We start from the raw sequence: 19,609 nt of genomic DNA, 5'->3' as shown, positions 1-19,609 counted from the left end.
TCACACACTTCCATTTCCATCATCACCTCCCGATACTTGATACTAAACGAAAACGGATTGACTTGATACTGCAAACCGCGCGCGAGAAACAGATCCAAAACGCGCCTAATTTCGGCCATAATCTCGTCGACCGAACGCGATGACGTCATATTAGCAGAAACGGCAAAACGCACACATTGCGGCGACGACGACGAAGAAGCGGCGGCGGATTCATCGCGTTGCGGAGCCCGTACAGTCGTCTCAACGTTAATAGGAAGGGAAGACAGACCCAAGAAACCCGGAAGCCCGGCCAAATGAGGTGGAGCATCAAAAGCAACGGGGGGACGATCATTAGAGGTAAGGGGTGACACCGCTGTTGTAGGATGAACGGCGTGGTGTATATACCGACGATTGGCACTCAACTGCCCGTACTTATTCGTCGCTAGAGGAGCGCGCGCCAAACGCGGACTAAACGTCACGGGAAGCGGATAGGGATTAGCGTCGTAACTCGGACGCCGTCCCAAATGGAAGAGGAGACTTTGGGGCGGCAGACTCGCCGGTGCCGTGGCCGCAGAAGGACGCGAATAATTAACGGGAACAGCCGAAGTGGCGGCGGCGGCACCGGGCATCGAACCGCGACGCGTACGCGTAGGAAATTGATGAGAGGCCGGAGTGGGAGATCCAGCTACAGTCGAAGGAGGTGCTGGAGATAGTATCGTTGGAGTGGCGAGTTGAAGACGTTGAAATTGAACGTGTATGGGCTGCTGAGGCACGGGAACGTCGACTTCCATATTCGGAGTATAATCTCGTTGTTGTTGTTGTTGTTGATGATGATATTGTTGCGTGAGACGACGATGTTCTTGATGAAGTTGAAAGAGAGGCTGTTGTTGGTTGTTGAGACGATCCGAGAGTCGTACCAAAACCGTGCGAAAGTTGCGCGAGAATTGCGTGATGAGCTTGACTGTCCGACGCGCGACGTCCGTCCATGCGCGTCGAAGGAACGTAGGATCGTTTCGATAGCGGCGAATGAGCGCGAATTCGAATCGCACCTAGAAATAAAACAAAACATTTATTAGTAAATAAATTACATTAGATGGCATGACATGAAATGACATGACATGAAATGACATGATATGACATGAGATGACATGACATGACATTAGATGACAAGACATGACAGTGATTGACATGACATGACTTGTCACGAAATTACACATCAGTATTTATTAAATATTTTTAATCATTTATTGATTCTTTTCATTCGGGTGTTACCTGGTGATTTTCTTCCCAACGGTGCCGGTTGTTCCGTCGCCTCTTCGGTTACGGCCGCGGCGAAACGCTTATCCGAATCGTCTGACGGCAATTTCGGACTCGCTCCAAATCTCGCTCGCAGATCGGCGATTGTCGGCTGTCCGGGCATTCCGGCGACGACCGTGTGACGTCGCATGCTGAGATAGCGCGCTAGGTTCGGATCCATCGTCTGCGCCGCTTCTTCTTCGGCGGGCAACGGCGCGACGCGCGGCCACGGCGTCTGCCCGGTCCCTTGGGGAAGCGTTTCGATGCTGATATCAACTGGCGACGGATTGCGCGGGAAGAGAGGACTCGGCGGACGAATTTCCGTTTCCGGGATAAATTGGGGGAGGAGTAGGGGTGGTGCCGGTCCCGGATGCACACCGGAGACCCCGGATCTTTTAACGGCGTCAATAACGGAAGCGGGAACGGATGCCGGCATGGCGGCGGAACGTCGACGCGAGGAGGGAAAGGAATGGGGAGAGACCACGCCCCCGCCTCCTACGCTACCGCTAAAGGAACGCGCGGGAGGACGTTGCTGGGGCGACGAGGAGGATTGATTCGCTTCGTGGTCTTCGAGGAGATGATAGATCGCGCTGATGTTGTCAAACTTTTTCATTTGAACAGACTAAATAAATAAATAAATAAATAAATAATGGATCACGTTCATTCTATACCGTCTGGAGAATTTTCTTATCGACTCCCCACTTCTCCATGAGTCGGATAATGACGTCATTCCACTGAATAAAGCCGTTTTGAGTCAAGCGCGGTGCCAACGACGTCATTGCATAGGGATCCAGTCTCATCCACTTGTGATTCAACACCCTTTCCATCGTATAGCGTCGCGTCTTGTCGACGACGAGCATGTGACGAATCAGGTGATCACAATCTAAAAAAATAAATACATATATATATATATGAATATTTGCGTTACTGTACCCTGCGACATGAAGAAGGGAATCCTAAATCGTCCCGCGAGAACTCGCGCTCTCAAATTGGGCAAATTGCTTCCGTCAAACGGAAGCGCGCCGCAGACCAAAACATAGAGAACGACGCCGAGACTCTGCGTGATTCAATATGGATATAATATAATTATTGATGTTAATCACGGACACGCGTTGTGTACCCATATGTCGACTTCCGGTCCAACGTATTGCCGTCCTTCGAAGAGTTCGGGCGCCGCGTACGGCGGACTTCCGCACCACGTCTTGAGATGATCGGACGGCTTGAAATAATTGCTAAAGCCAAAGTCCGCCAATTTGATATTCATATTGTGATCGAGTAGCAGATTCTCAGCCTATAGATGACGTCATTATCAATTAGTATCATTGTCTTTCAAACCTTGAGATCTCGATGAACAATCCCGTTGTCATGGAGATATTTCACCGCAGTGGCAATTTGCCAAAACTTTCGTCGCGCTTCCATCTCGTTCATTCGCCCGTGCGCAACCAAGTGATCTACATACATACATATATCGATTATATTTATTCAAAAAATTAAAACGTAGCGCGCGCTAACACACCGAATATTTCTCCTCCGCTTGCGTATTCGGTGACGAGATAGAGCATTCGCTCCGTTTCCATAACCTGTTTTGGAATGGGGCATCCGATCACGTGACGAGGCGCTCGTCGAATCGCCGCCTTACCTGATATAATCGAATGATATTCGCGTGTCGAATCTTCTTCATGATTTCCACTTCGCGATAGACTTTCTTCAGGTTTTCGTCGTCGAGTTTCGTCTTGTCGATCACTTTGATGGCCACCTGCGCGATCGGAATCGTTCGCGGGGCCCCCGTAATCCCAATTCGCGCGTCCCTTTCTCTTTTGTCACCTTTACGCGCGCGATTCGATGGGCTGCGAGTTTCACGACGGCGAAATTGCCTTTTCCGATTGTCTTTTCGATGTCGTAGCATCCGACTCGCACCGTCTTCGTCGCATTCGCGGCCGCACGATCGTCGTTCGTCGACGGTGGACACGACATCGCAAAGACGCATGCGTTACGCGTAGTGGATTACGTTAGCACGTGACGTGGACGCGTTACACTACCGAAGATAAAAATACACTCTTTCGTCCATGGTTACGTCATTTCCGCTTCCGTTTTGCGCGATTGGAAATGCTACGGGGAAATAAGTGTCGTTTTTCTACTGTATGTAATCGTTTGTGTACCTGAGAATTTTTGAATTCGGAATAGAGTGAGAAGAGAAGATGAAGTGAGTGTACGCGATTCTTATAAACAGGTATATCCAATATTCCTGAGTCAGAATAATCAAGAGAATATAAGTCTTAATTAATATTTCTTACCACACAGAACGTCGATGTATTCCTTCAAACTGCAGTCAAGTTCGGCTGTAGGAAGCGAAGTCTAAATAAATATTGAATTATTTGCTATCTATCAACTTTATGTTGCATACGGATTGCAGCATTTCTTCGAAATCCGGAGGCCACGCTTGCATCAGTTCGTCAATACTGGGCATATTTCTAAAATAAAATTATTTATTTAATTTTTTTGGTATTCTAATTGCTACTTTTGATAGTGTACAGTTGGAGCTGGTTTGTCACGATGAAGTTCTCTAATATGAAATTCCATATAAATATTATATTTAATTTTTTCTCTCTCTGCTCTTACGCTATGCTTTTGATCCAATTATCCAATGCTTTGGGATTCTTCTCTGGATTCTGCAAACTATGAACACTCTATTGAAAAAATAAAATTAGGAAATCTGGATAAAAGCTCTTGTCCTCATCTAGTAGTAACCATGGCTTTTATTGACGTTTCTTTCGTCGTATTCCGTATTTTCATACCCAAAACTAAACAAAGAAATAAACATATAAGTAAAAAAAGGAGAATTTGTCATGTGACCTGTTGGATCAGATTGCTTTGCTATTGGTTCATCGAGAACAGTCAATCCAAGCTGATCATCCTTGCTGTCAGGACGACCAACCTAAAAATAAATTAATAATTAATAATTAGTTAAATTATTCTTATATATACTTTGAGAAAGGCGTCAATGTCTCCCACAGTCGGAATATAATCGGGAATAAAAGGTCTGAGTTTCGTATCGAGATCGATTTGTTGCGGTTTATATTTGGTAATGAGTTGAAAGAGTTGCTGTATGTCTTCGCTCACAGGCAGGTGAGCAAACTCTTGAGGATCGTACGCTCCCTCCAAGGGAAGTCCACCCTCTTCGTCTTCCTCATCTTCATTGCTACTTCCACCCTCACTAAGATTACCCTCACCCTTAGAAGAAATAGATTAAAATTATTGATTTATTGATTTATTGATTTTGCCTTGTATGGATTGTCGCCTTGTTCGCCGCCACCTAAGCTAAGTTTCTCTAATCCTCCTACTTGATTTTAGAAACACGTTGTCTAGTTTTAAAGGCCCGGTTGTTGTGTAGCTACCTGTTTGGCGCGCCGACGCCCCGGCGGGGGCCCCGCCTCGTTCTCTCAGCTGCTGCTGCTGCTGCTGCAGAGACGGGTGTCCTCCTCGCGGCGACGAATTGAGACTGGGAATCTCTTCGGGGTCGCTTACGTCGACTGCTTCGTCGTACGGCTCGTTTGTGAGCATGTGACCCTCGAACGTCGTTCATAGGCAACGAGAGAAGGTGAGGAGAAGGCTCGCTTACTTCCATTTGCCCGTCTTCGTCTCCTTCGTCGCCGAAATACTCGGCCATGTTTGGAGCGTGCGCTGTTGACGCGTTTCCATGACATCGTATCTAATCGACTAATAAGTATTTACAAGAAAACTGTGGACGTGCTATATGATCTAGGATTGGCGACAAACAACGTGCTCATCATCGTCATCGTTATCATCGTTGTCTTCATCTTCTGATGTATCACTGCTGCCGTCATCGCCTCTCTATATACGAGATAAATAATGTGCATGGTCACGTGGTCTTTGGGCTATTATTACTCTTAGAACGCCACTTCTCATCAACATTTGAAGGATCTGCTGATGAATTGGATATGGATAGTGTGGAATTTGCCTCTCCGCTTCTCTGTCTGCGATATTCTTGTCAATACACTATAATACATGAAACTTATTGACAATTTTTTTCAGTTTTAATTTTTCACCTCTTCTAATCCGTCCAAATCGGTTGGAGTTTGTGCTGTTGGCATCCAAATTTTGACGTCATGATCTAGACCGCTCGTAGCAAGAAACGCTCCAAAGGGATGAGGTTCTAGACAATTGACCTACGAGAATATAGACAAAAAAGGAAATCAATAGGATAAGATATCCTCTCACCACTCCTCCAATATCTCCTTCTAAAAATTGAATAACCTTCTCCGTTTCCTTGTCCCACAGAAACACGTGACCACAATCGCTTCCACTGACAATGTATTCACTCGACGGTCCATAGAAATTAACGCCTTTGACTAAAAATAAAAATAAAAAATTCAATGTCTATTTCTCGAGAGATCGTTTCCATAATACTAACCTGTTGCGCTATTACGGTGTCCTGCATAGGTTTTGATTGGTTCAGCTCCACTACTATATAAAAGGAGAGTACATCATTGTCTATATTGAAAAAAATTGGATATATATATTAATTAATATACTTATCTATTTTTATTAATAAAATCTTCGCTTCTCTAATTAATTTCAATACATGTTTAAAATTAGCATAAACCTAGGTATTGAAATGAGTGTCTGTATCTCTTATATTATGTACCTATGACGAGTATCAAATAGATAGATGTCTTCATCATTGTAGCTACAAAGAAGTTCTACGTGAAGAGAGAGACACTGTATGACAAGTAGCCACGCCCACGAAAAGTCTTTCCAACCATTTCCGTTATTGGAATAGACGAGGCAAGTAATGTTTTCGTGACGATCGCTTTCTTTCTGCACACAAACACGTCAAAAAAATTAATTAATTATATTTATATTTTTTGATTACAAAACTTGGAGGACAAAATTTCACCACAGGTTCAACGTCCTAAAATACACGAATTAATTTATGAAAGAGTCACGTGTTTATAACACATACCTCTTCAATTTTTCTCCGATCATATATCCTAGAAAAGAAAGCGTACGACAAAGTGAACGCTTCTATTTCATTCTCACCTTGCATATTGATCTCTTCCAGCTGTAGCAAAAAGGTTAGGATTTGACGGATCACAAAAAATCGTATACAAAGCGATTTTTTGAGCGCGTCCACTGTCATTCGATTCTTTCACAGTCAAGAGCCTAGGAGAAAGGAATACGTGAAAGTTGATCAATGTAGAGTAGAAATCCGAACAGGAAAGTGAAGCAATTTGCTGAATCAGTCTAACGTGTTTGCCTTTCAAAATCTAGTTTTCTCTGAGCCACAATGTTCTTTAGAGCTCGCAAAACGTTCAATGAAAAGTTTTGCGAGCTCTTGTAGAGGCAGAGGAACACTGGAACATTATTATTATTTGTACTCGAAAATAATAACTCGTTTAAAAGGAAGGCCACTGTTCGAATTTCTACTGTACCAGTAACTGATGTCTCGGCTTACTTGTGCGGTTCGTCTTCTCTCAAATCGACGCTGAATACGACGGCATCTTCGCCGCACGACAAGAACACGTGCGGATTTCCGCCAATCAAACCAAGCTAATAATAAATCAATACTATTTAATTAAACAGAACAACGACTATCAATGAGTAGTCACCTTGTGAGCCGCTCCTCTATGACTCGCCACGTTCTTCTTCTCCCTAACACTTCCATCGTAGCAAAGAGACGTTTTGAAAATCTTAAATAAATTAATAATGTTTATAATGATGACGTCATCACTGTAGTACCTGTCCATCTCTCGCCGCACTCACAATAATGTTATCGCAGCAAGACGGCATAAATTTAGCCTAATTAAATCAACGAATTAAATTAATTAATTAAATTATAAAATGTCGTACTTGAAAAACGTTTGACCTATGATCGGTCGGAATGGCGATTTTCGCCTTATTCGCCATCCAATCCCAGAGGACGATTTTGAGATCGTCGCTTCCGGAAGCGAGTAGGGTTCCCGTTTCGTTGAAGTGAAGCGTATTGACGCATCCGCCGTGATATTCGAGCTTGTGACTCAGCGCGAAGCGTCGAACGAACTCGCTCGAGCTCGACGTGCGCATTTGGAAGGTGCGCGGATGCCAGGGGCCGCGCAATCGCGTTCGCTTCTCGTCCATTTCGCCTTTCGAACGGCGAAGCAATTCCACGCCCATATTCCACGATCGTTTCGTCGCCGACGTCGCCATTTCGCGGGGAGGGGGATCGGCGCGCGTACGCCGTCGTCGATAACGATCGCCTTTCGAAGAAAACAAATCCTTTCTTGTTTCGTTCGTACGTCAGCGCGTCCCGTATATGCACATATGCAATGCGTGTAATGAGCGTCACGTGAGAGTCAGCTAATCTATTAGTGGCACGTCACATATGTAATTGCGTTACGTGAGAGTCAGCTAATCTATTAGTCTAATGCGTCAGCAAATAAAATGTTCAGGATCTACTGCACACACTATTAGTAGCTCAATGTATAATGGTTAGAGCGCACTGCTTATGTGCGTGTCTTCGTCTTTGTCACTCTCTTCTCCTTCCGGTCGAAATACGTCCCCTTCCATCATGCGAGACGTCGTCGAATCTAGATAACTATATCTCGGCTTCACGTCGCAACAGCTATCGATGTCCGTAGAAATTGAAGTAGCAGAAGGCAGAATCTATATTATAGAACATAGACTGAGGCATTGACGTCAATTCATGTGAAGAAAAGCAACCTGGACGTCGAGCTCCTCTTCCGGGTTAGGAGAATAGGCAGGCGGCGCAATCGATTCCTCACCTAGAGAAGCAACCGTTCGAAGAGGATTCGGCGTCGTCGGCGTATCGGCAGTCGATCGTCGACCCAACACCGTATTGCCGGCAAACGACTGAAACGAGATGTCCTTGTCGGCGGGAACAGAAGCGGCGCCAGACGATGACGTCGCTTTAGCCGCGGCCGTTGGCGCAGTCGCCTTTCTGTCTTCTTCTCTGGAATGAGGTCCAGATGAAGCGTAGTAGACAGCAGACGCTTGATTTTGAGAATATCTCATGACACTATAGAGAGAGATACAGAGTGAAATTAACTCTTTCGTACTATAGTGCATGTGCACCTTTCCAATTGAGGCGGGGGCGTGCCATCACCTAATCATAGTGCACAGTGAAAGACCTATTGTACGTACATATAAGACCATACTTCTTTCAGCCGATTTTTTCTGCCTATATCGATAGACGTAGGCACTCATGATGATTACAGCAGCGGTTAATATCAACACGGTAATGACGACACCAGCCACGCCGCCGTCACTAAGACCCGTCCCTACGTAAACAGGTATATATTTATTAATATTTCAGAGACAGACTTAGAACTGACGTTCTGATTGTCGAGGTGCTTCAGATATGACGTCAGGAGCGTCTAAAATAAAACGTGTATGTTGCAACGCATTGGCTTGCTTTTATTAATTAACCTATATATCCTATTATGGTTTTGGGCGATTGTCCTCCCGCGTTCGTCGCCGAGCAACTGTAATTACCGTAGTCCTCTTCGGCGACTCGACGAATCGTTAGTACGCTCGTCGCCGTGAAGTCCGTCTCGTTCACCACCGTTTCCACGGTTATAAGCGTCGTCTCGACGTCGACGTCGACGACAACGTTTCCTTTCCACCACGTAAACGAGAGAGAACGAAGCGGATTCGCTCGAGCGCGACATTGAAGTCGAACGCTTTCTTGACCAATGGAATAGCGAGGCGGCGCCAAGTCAAAGTCATAGACTACAGGAATTATAGACACGCCCACGCGTTTCATTCGCGACGTTTCGGCGCCTCGAACGACGTTCGTGACGACGACTCTGTACGTCGTCGCGTCGTCGATTAGCAGATTCGAAATTTCCAAAGAGCCGTTTTGCAGAATGCGAATTCGATCGTCGCGATCGACGAGAAGACGCGTCTCATTAACATACCATCGAATAGTCGGTTTGGGTAAACCGACGACTTTCGCGACGATGAGAAGAGGAGCGCCCAAGTGGCCGGCCACTTGATCCGGTACGCTGACGTCGGCACCAACTATAAGAAAAAGAACCCACGTGATATTGATTATTTATTTATTTTCTTCTCCTCCTATTTATACCGTATACAGTTACTTTGGCGCCTCCAGAGGAGACCGTCGCCGCCGGATTGACTCCTCGACACGAATAGATTCCCGTATGTTTATTCGTGGCCTTGACAACGCGTAACGAACTCGTGGTTAGACGATCGCCGTGTCGCATTGCGATTTCTATTCCGGCAATAGCGCTATTTAATTCGACGTCATCTAGGAACCACGTGATCGTCGGCGGCGGACTTCCCAAGTAGGAGCAATTGAGAACGAGAGACGTGCCTTCGAAGATGTCGGCCGGCTGAGGCGAAAGAACGAGATCAGGAGGATCTAAACCACACCCACGCACCAAAGTCAATATATGAGAGAGAGAGAGAGGGACTATCATCTCTTTCTTACAGTATACTATGAGAAGTGCGGCTGCATTCGCTGATCCCACCAAATTCGAGGCGAAACATTGATAGTAGCCCTCGTGTCGACGATCGACTTGCGAAATTTTTAATTGGTATTCGTCGTTTTCGAGAACGCTCGACGCGATTCCCAATTCGTTCATTTTGACGTCGGTCAATTTGAATCCGTTGAGCGTCCAATAGGCGTTGGGCGTCGGTTTTCCGCGAAATGAGCATTTGACGGAATACATTTGGGATCGGCTCAGAGCTCCGGCACTAGGAGTCACACTCACAATAGGAATTTCTAGTGCAGCAACATTAATCGCTTATTAATTCAATAGATCAAGGAAATCTCACCGTCGACAGTAAGACGAAAATATTTATAGGAGTATTGAGGTTGGCTCGTACCCGGAAGTGGCGGTGCCGACGCTTCGCATTCGTATTCGCCTTCGTCTTCTTTGGTAACGTTCACAATTTTCAAATTTGTTCCGATGATAGAGGATCGAACCGTCGGCCCAACGCGACTTCCATTGAAGAGAAGCGACCACGTGGTACTCGCAACGGTCGCCGAAAACGGAACGCATTCGAAAAGAACGCGACCGCCCATGAGAACAGTATGAGACTCTTGACTACTCAAAAGACTCAATCTCCTAGAAGTCGCCCCTAAAAAAGCAACACCAATAATAAATAAATAAATAAATAAATAAATAAATAAATAAAAGTTGTTTAATTTTTTTCTTTTGTCTACGTACCGACTTTGAGTTGTACGGGTGGACTTATAGTGGATCTGTTTAGCATGTCATTGATGTATTGGCATCTATACGTCGTTCCGTCGAGCGACGAATTGACGTTGGGAATTTGCAGATTATTCGTTAGCGAAGACACGGGAAGACGATTTCGAACGGGGGCCCCCGTTCGATCGTCGATCCAGACGACGCGAGACGACGGCAAGCCCGCGGGAGTGGGAGACGGACATTGGAGGAAAGCGGTGCCGCGCGGCACGGCGTGGACGATCGCACTTCGCGCCGACGACGAATAGTCGTCGATATCTGCAATTAGAGCGCGTCAGACGAGGGGAAATGAACGAATAATAGGTTATTTTCAGTCTCTATACATGCAAATCGAATTGTGGCGACGTCGCTGACGAGTGTTCCACTCTGACGCGTGCTTTTGCACGTGTAGCGAAGTGGAGTCGAGGGCCCGCTTGCCATGGAAAGCGTTTCGTAGTGTAGAGATCCGTTCGCGAAGACTTCGTGTCGATTGGCGCTCGTATTGACGATCGATTCGTCGTTGAGAAACCATTCGTAGGAGGAAGAAGCGCTTCGGGTGACGTCCTCATCGCGCGATTGACAGTGAAGAGTGACGGGAGAGCGATCGACGACGATGGCATCGTCTCGAGGATAGACGTCGAATCGATATCCCGAACCTAGACAACGAGACAAAGAGAGGGTCTTTTGTTCGATCGTCGCTTTACTTCCGCGTGTGAGAGTCACTAGACTACTAACCTTTGCCTGCGAAGACGGAGAGACATAGCGTGGCGAAAACGACGAGAAACGATCGTTGATGAGCGTCCATTGTCTCGAGGGTCCGCCGCGGGGGAATAGATACTGAAAGTCCGTGCCTGCGCGCGAAGAGGCGTCAGAAAACCGCCGCCGACGCCACCCACGCTTTCCTAATTGGATCCCCCATTAATGAAGAAGCTAGACAAAAAAAAGCCTGCGATATCATATGGACGTCCGGTGGGCGAGGGCGCGACGTGAACGACGCGCACGCGCGCGCGCGCGCTAGGATGACCATCAAAAAGGAAATGAAATGCCTTTATGTATATAAAAGTCCTACAAAATGTTGCTGTCGAAACCTAGAGCCTCTTCTGCGTGTATGAATACTGTACAGTGAGAGCGTATAGAAGCGGAATGGGAACGGGCGGCGGCAGCGATGGGCGGCGGCGGCGGAAAAAAAAACAAAAGTTACGTCACGACATTCAAATTGCCGTCGCCTTCTCCTCCCCCCTCCTTCTCTTTCTCCTCCTCCTCCTCCTTCTCTTTCTCCTCCTCCTCCTCCTTCTCTTTCTCCTCCTCCTCCTCCTCCTTCTCTTTCTCCTCCTCCTCCTCCTTCTTTTCATCATCATTGTCGTCTTTGTTATCGCCGTCGTCGTTGTCGAAGGAGCTCTGTCGTCGAATTGACGGCGATGGCTCTTTCGTTATTTCAACGTTCTTCTTTTCAGACGACGACGTCGACGAGGAGTCGGAGTCGTTGGCGGCGCGTACGTCCTCACTCGCCTCATTTGAAGTCTGAGAAGCGAGTGAAGGCTTTCTAAAACCTAAGAAGACAAGAGTTATAAATACGATGACGTGTCATTGGGTATTATTGCCTTTGTCGAGTGCCCTTGATCTGGGTCTGTGTAGTTCGGAGCTTTCTTTTTTCTTTCGAAGGGGTGCGGGGGATGAATCCTCTTCCAATATTGCCAGTGCAGGTGGGGGACTAACCCTCTAATAATTATATGAATTACATATAGCTTAATATAGGGAATGGGGATAGGAAACTAACCAAGAAACTGCTCAATTTTTTCTGCAATTGTGAAGTGTGTGCAACAATATCCTATATGGCAGAAACACATTTAATTAAAATGGGTAAAAATAGTAGTTTATCTATTACCTTTGTGACAATGTCAGACAAAACGTCTCCTTCCGTTTTGGCCAACGACAGTTTATTAGCCAATTCAGCCAAACGATCAGCTACGTGCACATCAAAATTAGACAGTGAGAGAGATGAGAAAATGTACCCTGCGCGATTCTTACCTAGACGTAGTGCACCAATCAAGGAAAGTCTACATTAGAGAGAAAAACAACCTCTTATGTAATTATTAGAAGAGCAATCACATAGTGTAATACCTAGATCGTTGTTGCTGAGGCACTCCCAACGCTGGAGTGCTATGACGTCGTTTTCCCAATCCTTCTTTGGGACCGGCAGTGGCGACGGTGTCGGCGGCGGCGGCGGCGGCGGCGATGACTGTGGGAGGCGATGGAGCTCTTTTCATTGGCTCTGAAGACTGACGTTGCATCTGCTTGCTTTCAAGGTTCTGCAGTTTTTCCATGAGACGAGATTTACGCTCCAAAGCCGCTGTAACTTTTCGACTCTCGACTAGAATCTTCTCTAAATAACGAACGAGACGAAATAAATTAATTAGGAAGATATGCGATGAGAGTAATAATATTTATTACCTTTCAAAGATGCAATGGTATCGTTTTCCTGATCTTCTTCCTCCTCTTCCTCCTCTTCGTCTGTCTTCTTCGGTGTCTTGCTTCTTCTAGCCCGTCTTTCTTCCTCTTCCGCAGCACGACGTCCACCATGACCTAATCCATAGATTATATTTAATCATATATTTATTTATATAAAGATCCTACTTGACTTCCATATTTCCATGGCTTCTCCAATTTTGTTTTCCCACCTTATATAAATAGCATATACATATATACAGTAGATTTACGCTTTCTTACAATTTTCTCTCGTCTACGGATTGGGAAATGAGTTCGTACATTTGTGGTGTTTCCGTCGTCGTGGAAACGGCGAAGAACGACTTGGGATCGTACGCCGCTTCTCGGACGAGTAAATTTTGAAACAATATGACAGGACTTCGATCGACTTTTCCATTCGGATCGGGTCGAACTCTGAGTTGATATCGATCCTTGTCTTCGTTTCGTTCCAAAAGGACAAGCATGTGATGAAAAACGAGAAGGCAAACAGCTAATAGATAAATGGTCACGTGAGTGAAAGATTAATATAATTTTATTTTACTTTGAGTTCGGCTTTTGTTCAATTTCCAGCCAAGTTGACCGTGAAAATAGAGCTCATTGTTTTCGTCCGTAAGATTAAAATCCTAAGCACATGACGATATAAAAGCGTAAATAAATATCTACATATAGGATACTTTGAGTTCTTCAAATTGAGCCGACGCCTTTTCGATTCCACTCATATCCAACTTCTTTTGAATGTCAAAAAGGAGCTAAAGTCATGAATAATGATAACAATTAATAACATTATTCTGATAATTATGTCTACCTCTCTAGTTTTGGTTGCCTTGACAATTTCGTTCACTTTGACGAGAACTTTCTATATACATATGTCAATAATAAAATATTTGATCATTGATTCTTTGATTGCCTTTGAAGCGTCGAGTGCATCTTTTGTATTTTCGTAATCCGGATGATTAGCTAAGAAGAAATATTGATTAGCCTAATCTTTATTTGTCTTAGCTGCGGCACGTACTTCCTGTGTACTTGAGTATTTGCTCAAGCAAGAGAGGATACTTGGTCAGTCTCAATATGACAACAGACATGAATTCGCTCAATTGGAGTCGACCGCAGATAGGACGCGATTCGCATCTCTAAAAACGCACAAACACAGTTTAATTATTTAAAAAATAATATAATTTTTTCAAGACCAAGAAGAAGCGATCGACGTCTTTCGACTTTTGTCTTGCGTACTAAAAAAAATAGAGAGGATTAATAATAATAATAACAAATGTCTTTTCTTTATCTCACTTTGATTTGCTCCAGTGCCGCCGCTTGGGTGGCTGCAAAATCAGCTGATATTTCCACCAATTTGTCTCCAGCGTATCCTTGGAACTAAACATAGACAAACCTAATATAAAATAAATCATGACATTAGTATGTGGTGCACCCTTCTGAGCATCAAATCGCCAATCAAAGCCACTTGACCACGCGTGTCCTTCATTTTCATCCCTTCCTCGAATTTATCTCTCATTGCAAGCATAAGTCCGCCTAAAGAAAAAATGAAGACATGATGATTCTGTGGCGGAATTCTCACGATAAAGCTCGACGAGTTGTCTAATGTGAGGAAACCACTTGTCCATTTTTTCCTGACTAAAATGTTTGCTCTTCACCAACGGCGTATAGAAAACCTAAATAAATTAATAAAATACATTTAATTATGTTAATCTACGTAGGTACCTGGTATAAAGTTTTGAGTTTTTTGACGTGATTTCTCTCCGTGTAAATCAGTTCGTGTATGAGTTCTTGTCTACGTATTTCCTTCCTCGTCATCCGATTGAGCATCATTTTATCGACAGTCTGAACCCAAGGTATGAGCGACTCCTCGACAATCATATCCTCGTCCTGCATCAGCTCCTGATCTTCAAACGTCATCGACGGCGAAGGAAGAAGCATTCGCGGTCCGCCTTCGGAAGACGTGAAAAAGTCGCCCTCTCCTCCTCCCCCTCCTCCTCCGCTTCCATTCTCCCTCAAATTCATCATCGACGCCGAATGATCGACTTGAAGGGAATATTGACTCAAGTTCCTCGCCATCTTATCGCGCTCGGATAATTTTAGACTACGCGTACGTGTCACTTCTTTCTTCTTTCCACTGTCTCCCTTATAGGGAAGTGTCGCCGATTTGTCGCTCACCATCGATCCGATTCGATGTCGTTTCACCGTCGAATCGTCCGAAAATGACGTCGATTCGTTGGCGTCGTATGACTTTCGTTGTGACGTCGGCGACGAGAGAGATGACGTCACAGCGGCTGCCGTCTCTTCATATGTTTTGACTAATTTATTCACTCGTCCGCCGACGCCGCTTGCTAATGAAACTCTGTCGGATTCGGCGAGAGACATTGAATCCATCTGCGCTGGATCGACGATCGATGGAGCAATGCTTGTCGTATCCGTGTAGAGAGACGAATAGGAGTTGCTTGCTGATAGTGTCGTTGTACTTGCGCTGAGTAGATGGTCTGCTTCGGAGCTCTTGCCTAGAGAGAAGGGAGGGATTATTTTTAAAATATAAATAATATATCGATTACGTTTTCCCGTGGTGGATGAGCTACTTGTAGCTAATCCGGGAGATTTTCTCTTGTCCATGTCAACCCAGAGTGAACCAATTTTCTATAGAAATAGATATTAGGAATCAAATCATATGACGTCATCAAATGTATATATATACCACTTGGCCTCCTTTCTTTGCACCAGGACAGGGAGAGGGAAGGACGTCATTGCAACTTTGTTTGTGAACGTTGAAGCCACACACTACACATATATGTATGTATGAGATAGAGAGGCATGACGTCATTGCGCGTGTACCTTGGCATCTGTAGCCTTGAAAGCCAAATCCCCACAATAATCCCTTGCAGTGATCGCAGAATGTTGGGTAATGATAATGAACGGCGACGAATTCGTGTCCTTTGATGAGATGAAACTGAAGAAATAAATTCATAAAACCGGTTTTCTAAAATAGTTTTTTTGCTTACCTTGTTGTTTTTGAAGAGAGATGATCGGCCAGCGGCGCTCGAGCTGACAACTGGCTTTGGGGACGTGAAGCTTTGAGGACGATTTCCGCTGCCCGCACTAGTTGCATCCAATTTTAGCTAGAGAGAGAGAAGAAGAACAGTGAAGAAATAAAAGAGGAAATAAATAAATAATTGTTGTTTACCTTGACCTTGACTCCTACGTCTTGCATGAACGTCAGAATCGACGACGCTAAAGCAGCTCTAAAAAGGACATTAACAATGTAAGAGCGCCAAGAGGAATTGTTTAGTTTTGAGAACCGTTTCTCCTTCTCATCACTCGATCTAAATAAATAAAGACATTTGATACGAAACCCAAAGCCCCCCCTCTCTCTCTCAGTCATACGTTTGCGTAGAGGAGATCAATTGCTGAAGGTGAGGTGTGAGAAGACGACTGACAACCTCGATGTGATCTTGCTGTGTTAAATCGTCTATAAATGAAAATAAATAAATATATAAAGGATGACCCTTTCTTTTTACAGACCAGTGAGATAGGCTTCTCCAAACATACTCCCCAAACCGAGAGCTCGCTTCCCACGAAACTCTCCTAATTGTCGCGACACAAAATTAAATTCGTGATCTCTACATATGAAAAATAATAAATAAACAAATAAATAAATAGTCACGTGACGCAATGTTTACCTTGCTTTATTGAATATAGGTCGAAATGATTCGTCACTCGTGTTGCCGCTGCGACTCTTCAAACTCGTTTCTGTACAAAAGATGATGATGATGATGACGATAATCACGTGTTGCTAAGCGATGCGTCACTCAATTAGCACCTATTTGCTTTGTAATGGAATCGTCCATATCTACTTTGAGGGGCTAAATGAAAAGACAGTGATGAGGATAATGAGTATTTACTAAATAATAATTTACCGCTCGAGGAGATAGAAAGGAATTGTAGACATCCGTAGCCATTCGCCTGAGATCCTTTGTGTTCAAATGTTTCTGATAAATTCCACTGATCACGTAAAAAAACTGATGACGTCATAAACAGAATACAGTAAGAAGAAGAGAAGAGTCGTCCTAATACGTACCATATTAGCGGGATTGCAACGTTCGTCGGTGACAAGATAATTAATAAAAACAGCCATGTGACCTAAAAAATAAATAAATAAATAACAAACTGTGCCATGTTACATCACAAGTACGAACCGGGCATCTTTTCGAGCAAAGCCAAATCACAGAAAGGACCCTCATGAGACTGATAAAAGAGAAGAATATAGATCTAATCATTAATATATTAGTCATTCTCACAAGCTCCTCATCTTCATCGGAATCATCAATGCATATAAACGCAGCTGCTGACTGAGATGTTGTAGATGATGACAACGGATGAATTAATTGCTGTTTATCTCCCTTTGACGGCGGCGTAAGATCCGCCCCCGGCGATTCGGTCGTTGCCGGCGGCGGCGAAGAGAAAGGAGCCGGGCTTCTTTGCTTCCCATGATCCTTTTTTGGTGAGCCCGAATTTCGAAATCCAGTGAGAACTCGGAGTCGATTCACCGATTTCTTTTCATCTCCCTAATACAACCCAAAAAATTAATTAATTAATAGCATTTGAAAGGGTATGACAAATACGGAAGCTGAAGCTTTTTTCCGCTTTGATGTGGGCGTTCCTCCTTTGTTCGATGATGACGTCAGCAACTCGCCTGATCCACTTCGATTGAGGTGAAGACGAGATGGGAGGCTACCTGTCGAACCTCTTTGTCCTCCTCCAGGACCTCTGCCTTTGTTTCCTTTCAGTTGGTGCTCAAGCTTTTGAATGCGTTCACTCGATTCGTGCATCTAGTGGCAAGGAATATTAGCCATAGAAAATACATAATATTATTATATGTAAATGTGACTTCTTTCTCTAGTTTTGAATCAGGATTCTTCTCATACTCCTCACAACGATCCTAAAAAAGAAAATCAATTATTATTTTGGCTCAGGTGTGGGTTAAATATTTACTTTATAGAATTGTTGCTCCTGATGTAGCATTCGCTCGATCGTCGCACTGGCAACATTTCTTTGTCCAGAGACGTGATCCTGGGAATTGTTCTCCACTAAACAATTCGCAATGACGTCAAAATATGTATTAGGAAATATTTTCTCTAAGCTTACTGTGCGTCACTGTTTCGACTCTTCCCGGCAAAGGGGAGGGGCTCGCCAAACGAAGATTCACAATTTTCGCAGCTAAAATAAATAAAGAAATAATTTTCTAAATTTGTAAATTAATTAAAACTGGCCTTTGATGAGTTGGACAACGTGAATGTGTCCAGCTCTCGCCACATACTGATCATTGACCTTTAGCATCATCGTCACGAGGATGACGTCACGAAAATAGAGAGGACTACTGTATACCATAAGAATTCGATCTCCCGATTGAACTCCAGCTCTCCAAGCAGATCCTCCTAAGCAAACAAAGAACGTTGATTCGAACGTTTTCATTCTCTTTCCCAACGTACCTTGCTTGATCGATTGAACGAAAACGGGATTATCTCCGCTCACAGTCAATCCGTATCCGCCGCCCGACGATTCGTCGCGAACGATTGTCACCGTTCGTTCGACGAGCGAACGTCGCTCTTCTTTCCCTTTTGAATAGGAAGGAGAGTGGAGATCGTTTCCCCCCGTGCGCTCTTGCATCTCTCTCTTCGGACGAGACGGGGTCCCCGTCTCTAGATCTCTGCGGGACGGTGTCCTGAATGCAGGTGAACCCAATGCCAAGGTCGTCTTACGTCCGGAGCGACGGGGAACGGGAATTTAGCTGCAAAATGTTTCTGCTAACGCGCGTCCTCCGAGTTCGGTGGGAAACAAACCATTTGTTTATTTTTAAATGCCTCGGACGACACCTTTCACATTTGTAGCGATTTGAGGATTGATAAATTCACTAATTACAGTGATTTTCAGTTCTCCTGCCTTCCTCCACGTGTTCTCTTTTTCCTCCTTTTTATTTCTCCGTCATATTCGTGACTGCCACGATTTTGATTCTCCAATGCGTTCAGCGTCTCTAGCTCCCTCTTCGCATGGTTCCCTCCGAAAAGAATAACTGTCACGTGACTATCGATTATCGAGCGCTGAAATACGTCCGTTCCAAACCGTTAAAGGATGTTGTGCAGGAGAGCTTTTGTATTTGGACCACAACGATCCTCAGTGGCACGCAGTCGATTTTGGTAAAGAGCTGGAAGAGCGCCCTGTACGTTCGAGCAACGTACTCTTCGGCTTCGATACCAAAATCGGGACTGTCAATCAAGTAGAGCAGCTGTTTGATCCTGCAACCAGTATGAGGCCGAATTCGATACGCCGTCTTTGTGACCGAGTGCAGGCCACCGTGCTTGCGGTTAATTATCAACGAGTAGAAGTCGGATAGGATCTTGTGGTGAAATTCTGAAGATCCAATTGAAGAAACCGTTGATGTGCGTGCTCTCGCCCGTCATAAGAACGACTTTTGATTTTTGTCGTTTTTTGGAGTCTCAATATAGGGTTCATACTCGGGCATCACAGGTCGACAGCCACTGTTCCCGAAAAAAAATCCTTCCTTGTGCAGCTCGTGTCCGTTTCGCGCCCGCAAACTAAAATATAAATTAATTGGGAAA

General features: G+C 44.7%; 5 protein-coding genes across 6 annotated transcripts; all 5 read right to left on the bottom strand.

Annotated features, from left to right (window-relative positions):
* Positions 1–427: 427 nt before the first annotated feature.
* Positions 428–3,259, bottom strand: LOC136199826 (serine/threonine-protein kinase SIK2-like). Its single transcript, XM_065990153.1, has 9 exons — positions 3,100–3,259; positions 2,915–3,031; positions 2,792–2,855; positions 2,611–2,726; positions 2,396–2,566; positions 2,209–2,332; positions 1,947–2,158; positions 1,252–1,897; positions 428–1,028 (listed from the first exon to the last, which is right to left on the bottom strand). The coding sequence occupies exons 1-9, from the start codon at positions 3,247–3,249 to the stop codon at positions 568–570; spliced, it is 2,061 nt and encodes a 686-aa protein (XP_065846225.1). The 5' UTR covers positions 3,250–3,259; the 3' UTR covers positions 428–567.
* Positions 3,260–3,265: 6 nt separating this feature from the next.
* LOC136199833 (intraflagellar transport protein 46 homolog) lies at positions 3,266–4,955 on the bottom strand. 2 transcript variants are annotated; one of them, XM_065990160.1, is made up of 12 exons: positions 4,895–4,955; positions 4,671–4,842; positions 4,557–4,615; positions 4,261–4,506; positions 4,129–4,210; positions 4,024–4,076; positions 3,895–3,962; positions 3,794–3,838; positions 3,680–3,746; positions 3,570–3,630; positions 3,435–3,520; positions 3,266–3,384 (listed from the first exon to the last, which is right to left on the bottom strand). In XM_065990160.1, the coding sequence occupies exons 1-12, from the start codon at positions 4,940–4,942 to the stop codon at positions 3,346–3,348; spliced, it is 1,026 nt and encodes a 341-aa protein (XP_065846232.1). In that variant the 5' UTR covers positions 4,943–4,955; the 3' UTR covers positions 3,266–3,345. The 2 variants fall into 2 exon arrangements, with proteins under 2 accessions (XP_065846232.1, XP_065846233.1); XM_065990161.1 differs by having other exon boundaries at positions 4,557–4,612.
* Positions 4,956–4,967: 12 nt separating this feature from the next.
* Positions 4,968–7,572, bottom strand: LOC136199828 (DDB1- and CUL4-associated factor 8-like). The gene is made up of 14 exons (XM_065990155.1): positions 7,147–7,572; positions 7,036–7,095; positions 6,906–6,986; positions 6,752–6,846; positions 6,337–6,459; positions 6,260–6,287; positions 6,170–6,208; positions 6,057–6,114; positions 5,942–5,996; positions 5,708–5,760; positions 5,515–5,645; positions 5,343–5,462; positions 5,182–5,292; positions 4,968–5,127 (listed from the first exon to the last, which is right to left on the bottom strand). Exons 1-14 carry the CDS (start codon positions 7,480–7,482, stop codon positions 5,035–5,037), a joined length of 1,383 nt encoding a protein of 460 aa, XP_065846227.1. The 5' UTR covers positions 7,483–7,572; the 3' UTR covers positions 4,968–5,034.
* A 68-nt stretch (positions 7,573–7,640) lies between these two features.
* LOC136199822 (contactin-5-like) lies at positions 7,641–11,424 on the bottom strand. The gene is made up of 12 exons (XM_065990145.1): positions 11,241–11,424; positions 10,850–11,161; positions 10,488–10,784; positions 10,093–10,398; positions 9,746–10,039; positions 9,380–9,676; positions 8,722–9,315; positions 8,628–8,669; positions 8,451–8,573; positions 8,368–8,398; positions 7,996–8,311; positions 7,641–7,938 (listed from the first exon to the last, which is right to left on the bottom strand). Exons 1-12 carry the CDS (start codon positions 11,308–11,310, stop codon positions 7,765–7,767), a joined length of 2,856 nt encoding a protein of 951 aa, XP_065846217.1. The 5' UTR covers positions 11,311–11,424; the 3' UTR covers positions 7,641–7,764.
* Positions 11,425–11,535: 111 nt separating this feature from the next.
* On the bottom strand, positions 11,536–18,810 carry LOC136199816 (rho guanine nucleotide exchange factor 12-like). The gene is made up of 41 exons (XM_065990125.1): positions 18,752–18,810; positions 18,482–18,699; positions 18,378–18,427; positions 18,263–18,320; positions 18,138–18,209; positions 17,985–18,079; positions 17,881–17,931; positions 17,615–17,821; positions 17,291–17,557; positions 17,189–17,237; positions 17,071–17,132; positions 16,910–17,011; positions 16,813–16,855; positions 16,673–16,742; positions 16,515–16,612; positions 16,377–16,461; positions 16,292–16,315; positions 16,177–16,234; positions 15,995–16,111; positions 15,828–15,942; positions 15,691–15,773; positions 15,551–15,632; positions 14,706–15,499; positions 14,563–14,656; positions 14,416–14,516; positions 14,277–14,360; positions 14,177–14,218; positions 14,002–14,119; positions 13,897–13,946; positions 13,795–13,845; positions 13,664–13,738; positions 13,531–13,612; positions 13,233–13,479; positions 13,140–13,183; positions 12,957–13,088; positions 12,627–12,888; positions 12,534–12,562; positions 12,391–12,470; positions 12,283–12,333; positions 12,107–12,224; positions 11,536–12,055 (listed from the first exon to the last, which is right to left on the bottom strand). The coding sequence occupies exons 2-41, from the start codon at positions 18,657–18,659 to the stop codon at positions 11,703–11,705; spliced, it is 4,773 nt and encodes a 1,590-aa protein (XP_065846197.1). The 5' UTR covers positions 18,660–18,699; positions 18,752–18,810; the 3' UTR covers positions 11,536–11,702.
* Positions 18,811–19,609: the final 799 nt, after the last annotated feature.

This window comes from Oscarella lobularis, chromosome 1 (assembly GCF_947507565.1).
Source record: "Oscarella lobularis chromosome 1, ooOscLobu1.1, whole genome shotgun sequence".
Taxonomy (NCBI): domain Eukaryota; kingdom Metazoa; phylum Porifera; class Homoscleromorpha; order Homosclerophorida; family Oscarellidae; genus Oscarella; species Oscarella lobularis.
The sequence above is the reverse complement of the archived record's forward strand: the minus strand, read 5'-3'. Positions and strand labels throughout refer to the sequence as shown.